Raw genomic sequence first — 15,523 nt, forward strand, 5'->3', positions numbered from 1 at the left:
TGAAGATAAATAGCCATGGTCCACCCTGTCAAATGCTTTTTGTTGGTCTAAGGAGAGAATACCAATGTCAAGGTCATAAAGTTTGCATAAGTCAATTACATCTCGAAAAAGAAAAGATAGAGAGAGGGGAGAGAGAGAGAGAGAGAGAGTGAGGTGGAATGAAAAGAGGAAAGACATAAATGAAAGGGAGAGAGAGGAAGCAAGCAAAAAGAGCAAAAATACAAAAGATCAAGACAGAGAGAGCAAGATAGATAGGTGGAATGAAAAGAGGAAAGACAGAAATTAAAGAAAGAGAGAGAGGAAGCAAGAAAAAACAGCAAATATACAAAAAATCAAGAGAGAGACAGATAGAGAGAGAGGTGGAACAAAAAGAGGAGAGACAGTAAAGGAAAGAGAGAGAGGACGCAAGAAAAAAGGAAAATGTACAAAAAAAATCAAGAGAGAAAGAGGGAGCGGGCATCAGATAAGAGAAAGAAAAAAAGGGCATAAGAAGGAAGAATAACAGAAAGAGTATGTAGGAGAGTGTGAGAATGACAGAATGGAAAAGAGAGGAAAATAGCAGAAATGGAGGAGAGGACAGAAAAGTGAGGCGGCAGTCAGCCATAAAATGGAGGGAAAGTCAGACAGAGAGAAAGATGAGACATAGAGCAGAACTGTCAGCTGACTTGGGACAAGCGGAGCAGTTGGGTCAGGAATAAAATAAAACATAAAAGCAAGGTAGAAAGCTCAGGGAGGAGAGGAAGGTAGCAGAGAGAGGGATGTGGTTCGGGGAGTAGAGGAGGGTAGGTGGGATGTGAATATGAGAGATGGAATGAAAGCGAATGATGTGGGGGGGGGGTTGATTTTGCTGACTTCACAGATGACTGAACTGTCATCCATCACTTCCCCACAGAGCAGAACGATGCAAAACAAGGAGGGAAAAAAAACATACTCAGCGAAACCCACTGCTTCATTAGACATTCACGCACCAACCCAGAAGCCTCAGGTGGGAACTCCTGCCATAGAGGAAGTGGACTGATCATTCAACCCAGATCGTGTTCTCCGTCAAACACCATGGCTCGTTGAGGTCACCAAGTTTCATTAATGCCACCTCTGCCGGAATCTCACCCCCTGCTGCACCAGCAGAAAGAAAAACTTCCCTCATCCCTCACTTTGCTTCTTTTTTCTTGCCTTTTGATTTCTCCCATCTTTCTTTCCTTCCTACCCTCCTTCCTTCATTCGTCACCTTTTATTTATTTCTTCTTTCCCTACCACTTCCGGTGTCGGAAGATGGTGGTGCAAACTTATATTTGCGGCGGCCTCACCCAGTACCGTCCATGCAGTGTCTTTGTCCACGTCTGCATATAAGTTTGAGTCTTTGTTTGAGGCTGGGAGAGCTGACGCTGGATCGGCTGGGAGAGCCTGGTCTTCTGCGTCCTGTGGGCCCAGGGACCACGGCCCTGCCCGGAGCTGCGCCCGAAGAGGAAACACTGAGGGTGGTCTGACAGGATGCGGAAGTGGGGCAGGCTAAGCTAACTGCTAGCCCATGCAGACCGGCAGTTCTGATAACACCGAGGGCAGTCCAGCGGCGGCCTCACCTAGCATTGCCTGTGTTTTCAGTATTGTTGTGTGGAGTGCGGGGAGGTGTGTCGAAGATGTCTGGCTGGGAGAGCTGGCGTTGGATGGGCTGGGGGAGCCTGATCTGCTGGGGCTGGTGGGCCCAGGGACCACGGCCCTGCTGGAGCTGCGCCCAAGAAGGAAACACTGAGGGCGGCCTGACAGGACACGGAAGCAGGGCAGGCTAAGCCAACTGCTAGCCCTTGAAGACTGGCAGTTCCGACAGTCATCTTGCATTCATTCTCTTGGACAGGGATCTTTTTGTAGTTTGATGTGTTCTTGTAATTTTTGGATCTGTGTTTTTGTCTTTGTGTTGCACTGCTGTGGGCTGGGGGAAACAATATTTCATTTCATTTCATGTACTTGCGTACATGAAATGAAATTACAAATAAAGTATTCCTGATTCCTGATTCTTTTCCTTCCCATTCGACCTTCTTTCTCTCATTCTTACCTTCCCTCTGTTCTTTCTTTCCTTGCATTATCAATCAATAAAAGTTAATTTCATTGCACATTCCCTACATAACATTGCAATGTACTGTGCTTTAGATACGAACGCCAAACCCCATCCTGCTCTCTCCTTCTTTCCTCCCTCCTTTCCTTGCCCTCTTTTTTTCATTCCATCTTTCCTTTTCTCCTTGCTTTCTATGGGGTCCGGCTGCTGTCTGCTTGCGTGAAATGCAACAAGTTCAGACCGCAGGTCGCAGTAGATAATCATTTCGTTGCAATGGCGTGTCATCATTATCTCTTACTACTTGCTAGCTTGAAGGAGAATGTCTGAAGCGAATGTCATGTGAAAAGAGGTTATTTTAGAAAAGACTGTGTTCAGACCTCATACTCCAGCTCCTCCTGCCGGTCCACTTCGTGATGGGAGACGTCAAAGTAGTCGTTGGCGGTGTCGTACTCGAATGCACAACTGAGGAGGGAAAGAGGGAGAAGACAGAGAATAAGACGGGGAAAACAAGACTACAAAAATTACTCACAAACTATCGATCATTATTGACTGCTCAAATCTGGCGACACCTAAAAAAAAAAAAAAAAGAACATTGACTTAGAAATTTTAAAAAGAACAGCAAAGAGGCCTCATGTCTTACAGCTCATTGATCCCGTACGGCCCCACCAGGTGAGGGAGGGGAGGGGAGGGGGGTGGTGGAGGGGGTGAGGAGGAGCCCCCCCTGCTGTTGCGGTGTCCCCTCCCTCGCCCAAGTGTCAGAATGTTCTGAAAGCTAATGTCAGTCTGCGTGGCGTTGTCGACACAGTCTGGGATGGCTACCATGGTGACGCACATGGTGGTGGTGCTGCTTCCATTATTACCACTGCACACCAGGGCACCTGCTGGGAGAGGAGGGGAGGGGAGAGAGCTGGAATTCAGAAGAATAACACGTGAAGTTGTGTCGCTTAAATGTTCTCTACTATTCTGAGAAATGAGATGCCTCTTCTTTCAAATTAATAACAACATTGCATGATCACATGACATCCTGGACAGGGCGGCAGTTCTTCACAGTGCACACGCCATTCATACCTAAGGGCAATTTGGAGCCAACGGTTCATCCAACAGATGTCTATGGATGGAGGGAGGAAAGTTAAGAAAAAAAACAACACAGACACTGGGAGAGTATGTCAACTCCACACAGAAAAGCTGGCATCAAGTTCAAGACCTTCTTCTTGGGAGGAAACACTGCTAACCACCAAGCCTCCGTGCCGCCATTGTTATGTGAATGAAAGGGGTGAAAATTAACGTGCTGTATCATTCTCTCCATCCTCTAAGTCCTTTGAAAAGAGTTGAGATGAAAGTATTAGAAGGGATTTGGAGAGAGAAGACAATGGGCGAGAGAGTAGAGAGGAGATGAAGGGAGACAGGATGCAGTAAAAATCAATGAGATGTGGAGATTAAATGAGAGGTAATGTCAAAAGAAATGACTGGGCATGAAATGAGAACTGTTCTCCGACAGCAGCTTAAAAGAGCGGTAAAGTATGAATGCAAACAAATACGTACTCTGAGAAGAGGCATAGTGCAAGAAATATATATCGATCAGCCAAAACATTAAAACCACTGACAAGTAAGTGAATAACATTGATTATCTCATTACAATGGGACCTGTCAAGGGGTGGGATATATTAGGCAGCAAGTGAACAGTTAATTCTTGAAGTTGATGTGGTGGAAGCAGGAAAAATGGGCACGCATACGGAGCGACTTTGGCAATGACTTTGGCAAAGGCCAAATTGTGATGGCTAGACAACTGGGTCAGAGTATCTCCAAAATGGCAGGTCTTGTGGGGTGTTCCCAGTGTGCAGTGGTCAGGACCTACCAAAAGTGGTCCAAGGAAGGACACAGCTCTTCTGCTAAAGAAGAGCTACTGTAGCTCAAATTGCTGAAAAAGTTCATGGGGCTGAGTAGACGCAGACCGATGAGAGTGCCCATGATGATCCCTGTACACCACCGAAAGCACCTACAATGGGTACTTGAGCATCAGAACTGGACCATGAAGCAATGGAAGAAGGTGGCCTGGTCTGGTGAATCACATTTTCTTTTACATCATGTGGATGACCGGGTGCATGTCTGTCATTTACCTGGGGAATAGTAGACACCAGGATGCATTATGGTAAGAAGGCAAGCCGGAGAGGGCAGTGTGATGTTCTGGGCAATGTTCTGCTGGGAAACCTTGGGTCCTGGCATTCATGTGGATGTTACTTTGACATGTACCACCTACCTAAACGATTTTGCAGACCAGGCACACGCCTTCATGACAATGGTATTCTCTGATGGCAGTAGCCTCTTTCAATTGTTCAGGAATGGTTTGAGGAACATGACAAAGAGTTCAAGATCTTGCCTTGACCTCCAAATTCCCCAGATCTCAATCCGATCGAGCATCAGAAAAACAAGTTCAATCCATGGAGGCCCCACCTGAAACTTACAGGACATGAAGGATCTTCTGCTAACATCTTGGTGCTAGATACCAGAGGACACCTTCAGAGGTCTTGTTGAGTCCATTCCTCGATGGATCAGATCTGTTTTGATGGCATGAGGGGGACCTATACAATATCAGGCAGGTGGTTTTAATGTTTTGGCTAATCAGTTTATGTGTGTGTGTGTGTGTGTGTGTGTGTGTGTACGTGCGTGCATATGCAGAGGAATTGTGGGAATGGGAGGTACCTTTCTTCCTGTGAGCCTTACGGACCATCCCTGGGTGGTGTGAAGGATCCTGGGAGTTCTGAGGCCTGTCAAGAGGGAGCTGAGATGGCTTCCTCCCTCTGACCTGAGGGGGGGGCGGGGAGCAGGAGAGGAGGGAGAGATGGGTGGGTAATAATAAAGACTCATGTCTTCATCAACTGTAAACCATCATTATCCAGAACATTGTTGAGCTATTATCCAATGGCAGATGTGAAGTACTTGACAGTTACTTAAATGCCAATAGAGTTGCAGTGCTGGGCAGGGCTTATTGCAACGGAAGTAACTGATTAGCTGTAGTGACGCTAATAGACCCTTTTACAGCCTACGCCATCAAAAGTATGCGCGCGCATTTAGGCGACGGAAGTGAAATGCTACCCCCAAGTCTCCCATTCATTCACAGATACAGACGAGGAGATTACAAAGTTTATTCAGAAGTATAACCAGCATCAAAATGTCCAGTTGTTGCGTGTTTGGTTGTACGAATCGCTACTCTACCAACAGCGGACTGAAGTTTTACCGAATTCCGACGGGATCACGGCCATTTCAGAGCAACCGGAGGCTCCTGTGGTTGCAAGCCATCAAACGTATTGATGAAAACTGGACTGAGGACACGATCAAAAATGCTGGCGTTTGCAGTGCCCATTTTATTTCAGGTACGTTATCTATCTACTCTTTGGTTTCACTGGCATGCCTGGTTTAGATGTAGACTAATATCTAAAGTAACCGGTAAGCAGCGTTAGCTGGTATTATTTGCTAATGTGTTGTGTCTGGCTATTTACAGGTGAGGCCTCACTGGACTCACAGAATCCTGTTTAAGTACACAAAACAAAGTCAGAACCCCGAGGCAAAGGTGGAAAGGTAAGAATAATTAGGCCTAACACTTCCTAATCGTTTTAGAATTACCTTTTCCCTCTTTCATTTCAATGACATGCTATTTAATGCACTTTCTCAAAGCCAGCAGCTTGCAGCTGCTGGCTTTGAGAAAATGGGGCTGTATTACAAATATTTACCGTCCCAAGTTTAAAGTGACGATAGGGATGTCTAAGATAGGATTTTTCTCCAGTTGGTATTAAGCAAATCATAACCTAATATCTAATCGTAACCAAACAGTTAAGATAGGATCTGCAAGTTAGGAATTTCCTGTAATATGGCCTCTGATCAGTATTTCTGTTCATTAATTTAGCTTTTGTATGTTAAGGTACCATAGGAAAAGAAGACGAGATGAAAGGATTTACACTCCACCAAACCAGCCTGCTCCTTCTGAAACTCCAGGACAAGTCAGCAGCATGGATCACTGTTCTGGTGAGGATATATTTTTGTTGTGCAATCAACTAATTTGTTGTGAGCTTGTGCCGGCATATCCTAACTGTTTGCTTTTCTGTTAAAGATGAAGAGGACATCCCGGTCCCAAGGACAGAATATGATGATCTGAACCTGAGATACACTCAGCTTCAGAATGACTATGTCAACCTGCAGCAGGAGTGTGAAAAACTACGGGCTGAAAATGAGAAGCTTAAAGAGGAGCTGCAAAACTGCAGTTCCCGGATGTCATCATCAGTCAACTCTGATGACAGGGCAACAAGAAGACAATTATTATGCTGAATAATAATTTTTTTCAAGATTTTATGGATCTTGATTGATTTTTTTCTAGAGTCGTAAAGCAGCGCATTAAACAGAAACAGTACACAATAGAAACTAGACAATCTGATTTCCAGAATAAATAATCTGAAGGTAAAGGTCAAACAAATACATTGAAATGACTCAGTGTCTATACGTCTTTATGATTTTCATCTCTGTATTATAAAAAAGCTCGGTTTTCAGGGTAGTTTATGGTGTTACAAGATGCAGGAGAACTTTTGAAAATGAATTAAATGCACAATGACAAAAGGAAACTTATCTAGCCTCTGTCAACTATTACATGCCTTCTGGTTTGGCACTGTTCCTCCTAGAAGTTTTGGAAGCCGCTGGGAGCTGCCTGCCTAGCCTCTTTGGTTTATGGAAGCTGATTTCCCCAAGTGGAGCTGGCTTGACATCTTTCCTGCTTAGGTCTTTCCACACACATGCTTCAGCTGTAACTGCTGCTTTCTCTGTCCTCCCCATCCTAACACAGAGCTCAACTTTAAATAACATTGCTGCTGCATGGCTGCAGCATGACCCAAGTCTGAAATGTGATAAAGACAGAATAAAACATATTGACTTATCCAATATATGTTTTAATTTGATGACCAGGGTTTGCAATTACACTTGATCTCAGTCAAAATTAGGCTGTGGCTGAGAAGACTGTAAATTCTACTATATAATTTCACATTTTTCCACTGCAAATTAATAACATCCACAGCTGGAACTCTGAATCAACAAGACACTGTGTGTAGTTCATGATAATGTGAATTTCATGCCCCATTTATCATGACTGAGTTACAGGGAAAGGCACATTTTGATGTGATGAGGGGAGAAAATGACAGTAAAACAGAAGCAGATTTGATGTTTGCACAACAAGTAGGCCGATATCATTAACCCTGAGCAAACTAGAAAAGCAACAGGACAACAAATACTCACCCTGCCATGCAGGCACAATTGGCTGTGAGGGCGTAGTTCTCGGGTTTGTTTATGATGACCCATGCCTCGTACATAGCCGTCTTGTGTCCTTGTCTTTGACTTGGCAAGACTTTGGATTTCAGGACACAAAACTCAGAGTCTATGTCATGGTATTTTACATTTTGTACGTGACCACGGACAACATAGTTGTAAGCATCCAGTGACTTGTATGCCCGCAACTTCTCTCTTGTGTATATGCTCGGTTTCTCCACCAAATATGTATATATATCTGGCCACTGGATATTAGGCCACTTAGTAACGTCTTCCACCCACTTGGTAATACCACACGGATCTGGAAGTCGGTTGCTGTTCGCCGAAGTTAATTTATTCAGGTAACTTTCGCGATCTTTTGTCGTTAAACCCCTTGCATAGTTTGACAAACTAGCTAACTCCGCCATACTTCCGTGGCCTAAATGCGCGCGCATCCACACCTACGTCATCACTGTTTACAAACAGTAAAAGGGTCTATAGAGAAGGAACCAAAGCAACCTTTTTCAGGTATAGAAAATAAGTGAAGTGACAAATTGCTCAACACTTTGGCAATAAAACATCTTATCTAAAGATTTAACGGTTAAATTGAAAAGAAATCAAGGAAACTCAAATCATTCTTGAGGGAAATGTTTCCAAAACATGGGTCCTCAAAGAAATTCTATGCACAGTGTTTAACCGTAGGAAACAGGGCAGTGCCCAGGCAAGAATGAACGGGAACCATGGGAATGTGAAGTGGAATGGTTAAAAAGAGTGAGCACGCTTTGGTGAAAGCCTCCCTAGATGAATAGGATAAGTAAAGGCTTATCAGGCACCGAGGTGATCGATGGGCGCTTTGGGGGACAATATTCTCTGTCTATCTCCACTCTTATGAGAGAGGGACTCCATCATATATGACTGATAGAGGGAGGAGGGAGGGCAGAGGAGTGGGGGAGAGGCAGGAGAGGAACAGGGAGGATGATTATTGAAGCTTTGATGGATGAAAGACCGGACAGCCTTCTACCTTGTTGTTTCCATGTCCGTCTATGGGCCTCAGAGAGCTGCTCCAGCTTTTCTGCTGAGAGAGAGAGAGAGAGAGAGAGAGAGAGAGAGAGAGAGAGAGAGAGAGAGAGAGAGAGAGAGAGAGAGAGAGAGAGAGAGAGAGAGAGAGAGAAGAAAGAAGTTTCTGTTTTTTTTTCTAAATCTTTCGTTTTCAGAATGAGAAAATGTCTGAGTTACCTGAGGCTGATTTTCATCCTCAATAAGTAATGGAGAACTTAATCAAACAGTAAAACGACCAATGAACTCTGTATACCAGTATCTTATCGACAGGTTCAGCCCGCGATCGACAACAACAAGGCCACAGGGCTTCGGACGCCCACACGTCTCATGCGTTACTGTAGGGCTGAAACACTGTGTGCTGAATCCTGAGAGTAACACGATAGATGGTGTTGGCCGTAGCATTAGTTTGTCAGGTGGGCTGTGGCTTTTGTGTTTAATACTAGACTGGAAGAATTGGGAGTGTCTCATTTGGCGAATGAGGAACACCTGCATCTACTGTGGTTAACTAATGTGATTTCATATACAGGCAGGGAGAGAAGCCAACAATAAATAAATACACAAACAAACAAACAAATAGATAAGTTGTTAAAAATGTTAAAATTAATATATTGATATATTAAATTTGATATTAAAATATATAACATTATATATTAAAATATATATAAATAATAAATGACAAAGTAAAACAAGAAGATACTGCATAATTATTATTTTCTAGACTTTATAAGTTATATCGTCACCTTCTTAAAATAATGGCCTGAGTCATATTTTCAAGTTTTTCAAAAAACAGGGTAAACTGAAACAAATATAGAATATATGATATTTCTTAATCATTTCACACAAAATGTTTATGACAATATATGACTATTGACATACAGATAACGCTGTATGATATATAATATATATACTATATCCATTATCCGAATCACTTATCCTGCTCTCAGGGTTGCGGGGATATATATATATATATATATATATATATATATATATATATATATATATATATAGGTTCAGTCGTTCCTCTGGAGGAACGACAGCCAGAATGTGGAGGCTGCTTGGACGGCACAGTGTATAACAGCCTTGGAGTGTTTAGGCACCTCCACAAGGAAACACAAAGACTGGTTTGATGAAAACTGCACTGAGATAAACCAGCTGTTAGAAGAGAAACGCTGTGCCTACAAACTTCATATTGAAGACCCCCAGTCAACAGCCAAGACAGATCCACTTAGGAACATCCGCAGCTCTTTCTAAAAAAAACTATGCCAAATGTATGATTCATGGCTGAGCAACAAAGCTGATGAGATGCAGGGCTTTGCAGACAGAAATGACATGAAAAACTTCTACAATGGCCTGAAAGAAGTCTACGGTCCTGCCATTGCTGGCTCATCCCTGCTCCTTAGCGCAGATGGGACAACACTAATCACAGACAAAGGGGAGGTTCTTGAAAGATGGGCTGAACACTTCAGCAATGTTTTGAATCGCCCTTCTACCATCAACTATGAAGCCATCGGTCAACTACCCCAAATTCCATCTGATGAGACGCCGAGCACCCTTCCAACATTGGAAGAGATGCTTATGGCATTCGGACAGTTGTCAAGCAGAAAAGCGCCTGGCTCACACTCCATCCCAGCTGAAATTTATAAAGAAGGAGGGCCTGCAATTGCTAAGGAACTTCAGCAGTTGTTTCATCTCATATGGCAAACTGAAACTGTACCTCAGGACTTTAAAGATGCCTCAGTTATCCACCTCTATAAGCGCAAGGCAAATTGCAAATCATGTGATAACCACCGTGGAATTTCCCTGCTGTCCATTGCAGGCAAGCTGCTTGCAAGAGTTGTATTAAATCGCCTCAGCACACACATTGAGAGAGGACTTCTGCCTGAGAGTCAATGTGGATTGCAGAAAGAATGTGGGACCATAGACATGGTGTTTGCTGCCTGCCAGCTTCAAGAAAAATGCCAGGAACAAAATGTTGACCTGTACTTCATTTATGTCGATCTGACCAAGGCCTTTGATACTGTCTGCAGAGACAGCCTTTGCAGAATCATGGCAAAATACGGATGTCCAGAAAAGTTAATCACCATCGTACGACAGCTACATGATGGCATGCTAGCCAGAGTCCAAGACAATGGAGTTGCATCTGAGCTGTTTCCCGTCTCTAACGGAGTAAAGCAAGGCTGTGTCCTTGCCCCAACCCTGTTCAGCCTTACGTTCTCAGCCATGCTGTGAGATGCCTTCAGAGAGGGGGACGCTGGCAGTGTTGTCAGTTACCGTTTTGATGGCGCTCTCTTCAACCTTCAGCGGCTTAAAGCAAAAGCCTTAGTTAAAACAGCAACCATCAACAATCTTCTGTTCGCCGATGCCTGCGCCCTCAACACTACATCCAAAGCCAACATGCAACAAAGTATCAATAAGTTCTCAGAGGCTTGCAACAACTTCGGCCTCACCATCAACATAAAAATGACTGAAGTAGTTCATCAGCCAGCTCCAGGCAAGCCATACAAAGTACCCAACATCACCATAAATGGGCATCGATTAAATGCGGCTGACAAATTCACTTACCTGAGCAGTTCTCTCCCCAGATATGTCACCACTAATGAAGATATGACCGCACAGCTCGCTAAAGAAAGTACTGCCTTTGGCAGACGCCACAAGAATGTGTGGAACAGGAGAGGCATCACCCAAGAGACAAAAATTAAAGTGTATCGGACCATAGTTCTCACCACACTGCTTTACGTCTGGGAAACATGGACAGTTTACAAACGCCATGCAAAAACACTAAACCTCTTTCACACCACATGCCTCAGAAAACTTATTGGCATAAAGTGGGATGACAAGATCCCTGACACAGAGGTCCTCACTCACTCAAGACTGCTGAGTATACACGCCATCCTCATGCAATCACAGCTTCGTAGGGTGGGCCACGTAGTTCGCATGCCAGACCACCGGCTCCCAAAGAAACTGTTATATAGTGAACTCAAGCAAGGCAAACGCTCCCATCGTGGTCAAAACAAGCGTTTCAAAGACACCTTGAAGGTTTCGTTAAAGGCCTTCACCATCAACTACGACACATGGCAACAGAAAGCTCTGAACAGAGGAGAGTGGCGTGCAGCTGTCCGAAATGGTGCAAACGCATGTGAGGCTGCCAGGATTGCTGCAGCAGAGAGCCGCAGACAGGCCAGGAAAGACCGTGCCAGCAACCCTCCATCTACTCCCACTATCCCATGCCCACACTGCCAAAGAACATTCAGGGCGCAGATCGGACTAACCAGCCAACTTCACACCCACAGAATACGGCCCCTACAGGATGACTAGATAGATGGTCCTCGTCACTGCAACGGATGAACAACATATATATATGTACACTACCGTTCAAAAGTTTGGGATCACATTGAAATGTGCATATTTTTGAAGGAAAAGCACTGTACTTTTCAATGAAGATAACTTTAAACTAGTCTTAACTTTAAAGAAATACACTCTATACATTGCTAATGTGGTAAATGACTATTCTAGCTGCAAATGTCTGGTTTTTGGTGCAATATCTACATAGGTGTATAGAGGCCCATTTCAAGCAACTATCACTCCAGTGTTCTAATGGTACAATGTGTTTGCTCATTGGCTCAGAAGGCTAATTGATGATTAGAAAACCCTTGTGCAATCATGTTCACACATCTGAAAACAGTTTAGCTCGTTACAGAAGCTACAAAACTGACCTTCCTTTGAGCAGATTGAGTTTCTGGAGCATCACATTTGTGGGGTCAATTAAACGCTCAAAATGGCCAGAAAAAGAGAACTTTCATCTGAAACTCGACAGTCTATTCTTGTTCTTAGAAATTAAGGCTATTCCATGCGAGAAATTGCTAAGAAATTGAAGATTTCCTACACCGGTGTGTACTACTCCCTTCAGAGGACAGCACAAACAGGCTCTAACCAGAGTAGAAAAAGAAGTGGGAGGCCGCGTTGCACAACTGAGCAAGAAGATAAGTACATTAGAGTCTCTAGTTTGAGAAACAGACGCCTCACAGATCCCCAACTGGCATCTTCATTAAATAGTACCCGCAAAACACCAGTGTCAACATCTACAGTGAAGAGGCGGCTGCGGGATTCTGGGCTTCAGGGCAGAGTGGCAAAGAAAAAGCCATATCTGAGACTGACCAATAAAAGAAAAAGATTAAGATGGGCAAAAGAACACAGACATTGGACAGAGGAAGACTGGAAAAAAGTGTTGTGGACGGATGAATCCAAGTTTGAGGTGTTTGGATCACAAAGAAGAACGTTTGTGAGACGCAGAACAAATGAAAAGATGCTGGAAGAATGCCTGACGCCATCTGTTAAGCATGGTGGAGGTAATGTGATGGTCTGGGGTTGCTTTGGTGCTGGTAAGGTGGGAGATTTGTACAGGGTAAAAGGGATTCTGAATAAGGAAGGCTATCACTCCATTTTGCAACGCCATGCCATACCCAGTGGACAGCGCTTGATTGGAGCCAATTTCATCCTACAACAGGACAATGACCCTAAACACACCTCCAAATTGTGCAAGAACTATTTAGAGCAGAAGCAGGCAGCTGGTATTCTATCGGTAATGGAGTGGCCAGCGCAGTCACCAGATCTGAACCCCATTGAGCTGTTGTGGGAGCAGCTTGACCGTATGGTACGCAAGAAGTGCCCATCCAACCAATCCAACTTGTGGGAGCTGCTTCTGGAAGCGTGGGGTGCAATTTCTCCAGATTACCTCAACAAATTAACAGCTAGAATGCCAAAGGTCTGCAATGCTGTAATTGCTGCAAATGGAGGATTCTTTGACGAAAGCAAAGTTTGATGTAAAAAAAATCTTATTTCAAATACAAATCATTATTTCTAACCTTGTCAATGTCTTGACTCTATTTTCTATTCATTTCACAACATATGGTGGTGAATAAGTGTGACTTTTCATGGAAAACACAAAATTGTTTGGGTGATCCCAAATTTTTGAACGGTAGTGTATATATATATATATATATATATATATATATATATATATATATATGACTGTGTGAATAAAACAAGAAGATACTGTGCAATTATTATTTTCTAGACTTCAGAAGGGAAACATTAAGTATGTGAGTACCGAGCCTTTGAATAGCTTCTTGTCTGTAATAAAACCCAAGGCGTTGCAATCCCTACCTGAGAACCTACTCTGTGTGGCTCTGCAGTAAACACATCGTATCCAGCTCAGAGTCACACGTTCATATACAGCTGCCAGCGCATCACATTAGCATAAGTAATATTGCTTCAAGCATATCTGAGTATATACAGGCTTCACTCATGGGGCAACATGATTAAAAACACCTGCTCTCAAATGAACATGTAGTAAATTATTTATGAGAGCAAGTACAGCAGTCCCAACTGGCCTGTGAGTGTTTGTGTGTAAAATCAAAGATACTGTATGGCTCTTTAGTGTATGTCTAAACTGTTACTCCTTCGCTTAATTTCTCTCAGCTGCACTAATAAACACATACACACACGCATGTGCACAAGAACACACACAGACACACAGACACAGACACAGACACAGACACAGACACACACACACACACACACACACACTATAAAATAATACCTGGTGAAATACACAGCAAACCATGATGTGCAAATAAACACAAAATCTGGTCACACTTGTAAAAATAAAACACAAGTGCACAAACAGTTTAATTTCAGGCCTACAAATTCAGTCAGGTAATTCCAACACACACACACACACACACACACACACAAAAGGACGTAGACACAGGCACACATACATATTAATACACTTCACATGAAATACAACACAATCGTGACCACATCTTTCCAGACCTTTCTCTCTCTTCTCTCGCTGTCTCTCATTCTCTCTTAATAGGTTTCTATTGCAAATTCATTCTCCTCCTCTCCTTGTTTCCCGGAGTTTATTGTTATGCATTACATGGCCTCCGCAGGCTGGCTGGCCGTGTGTGCTCATTGTATACGTGTATTTTAATGGCAACGGGGACGAGCCAATCAATGTTTCTCAATAAACAGTCAATTATCAGGCCGGTTGTGATTGTGGCTTGGTCGTGATCTGTGTGTGCGTGTGTGTGTGTTTGTGTGTGTGTGCGTGTGTGTGTGCGTGCGTGCATAGGAATTAGGATGAGGATGTTTTTGTTTGTTTACATATGTGCACGTCCCTGATATCTATCCGTCTCCGTGCAGCCTGACGACTGTGCCTCATTCGCCGTCGCCGTCTGTCCCTGCTGCGAGCGTGCTCAGTAGACTGCCAGCCATCCAGGGTTACTATGGTGATAATGACTAGACTGGGGGAAATTAGTCTGACTAGAATCACAGCTAAGTGAGGTGTGAAATTAATAACTGTAGGGAGAGAAGAGCTGACAGCACTCTTTATTCAGAATCAGTTTGCTCCCGTGCCTGGTAGATCGTGACGTGGCCCCTGCCTCTTCACAGCCCCCCCCCCCCCGGGTCCTGGGATCAGATACCACTACAGCCCTTTCTCCTGTCTCTCCGAACATAGATAGACATACAGGCGGAGAGACCGACTATACAAACACGAATAGTGAGTTGACAACTCACTCTGATTTAAGATGGGGAAAATGTAGTGGTGTCGTTTCCCCTCTGCAGGGCTCAGGGTCCAATTCCCACATCTGTTAACGTATCCTTGTGCAAGATAGTTTATTTTTTTAATTATAAAAGCACGTCAAATTCAAGAAAAAGGGGACAAAATAAATCTGCACCCCAGCTGATTTCTCTCTCTGGAGCATTCAGCCAGGTTGGAGAGGATGAACATCTCGTGGCTCTTCAGCCAGAAGTAATGATCAGTAAACTGACAGTTTCACTCAACCTGCTGACGAGCCTTTCTTTAATCATTCTCATAAGCATGGTTATGTATCACTGTTTTAATGTTATTAGGAGGAAGAGTTCTGTTAAGTTGTGGTTGTCATGTTACTGGTAGTGTTGGTAAGTAGTATTACTACAAGTATTTTTCTTTTTTACTACTTTTATTAATCGTCTGCGTTTAACCCATCCTAGCTGTGTAGCTAGGAGCAGTGGGCAGCTGCCGTGCAGCGCCCGGGGACCAACTCCAGGTCGTCTTGCGATGCCTCGGTCAGGGGCACAGACAGGGGT

General features: G+C 43.8%; 1 protein-coding gene across 1 annotated transcript in view; it reads right to left on the minus strand.

The window, feature by feature from the left end:
- Positions 1–15,523, minus strand: part of LOC130107874 (PDZ domain-containing protein 4-like) — a 71,439-nt gene that overhangs the window by 32,026 nt on the left and 23,890 nt on the right. Inside the window, exons 2-5 of the mRNA XM_056274654.1 lie at positions 8,352–8,405; positions 4,748–4,850; positions 2,688–2,925; positions 2,425–2,509 (exon numbers count right to left, since the gene is read on the minus strand). Coding sequence (XP_056130629.1) covers positions 2,425–2,509; positions 2,688–2,925; positions 4,748–4,850; positions 8,352–8,405 — 480 coding nt within the window. The remainder of the gene's footprint in view (positions 1–2,424; positions 2,510–2,687; positions 2,926–4,747; positions 4,851–8,351; positions 8,406–15,523) is intronic.

The sequence above is a fragment of the Lampris incognitus genome, chromosome 2 (assembly GCF_029633865.1).
Source record: "Lampris incognitus isolate fLamInc1 chromosome 2, fLamInc1.hap2, whole genome shotgun sequence".
NCBI classification, from domain to species: domain Eukaryota; kingdom Metazoa; phylum Chordata; class Actinopteri; order Lampriformes; family Lampridae; genus Lampris; species Lampris incognitus.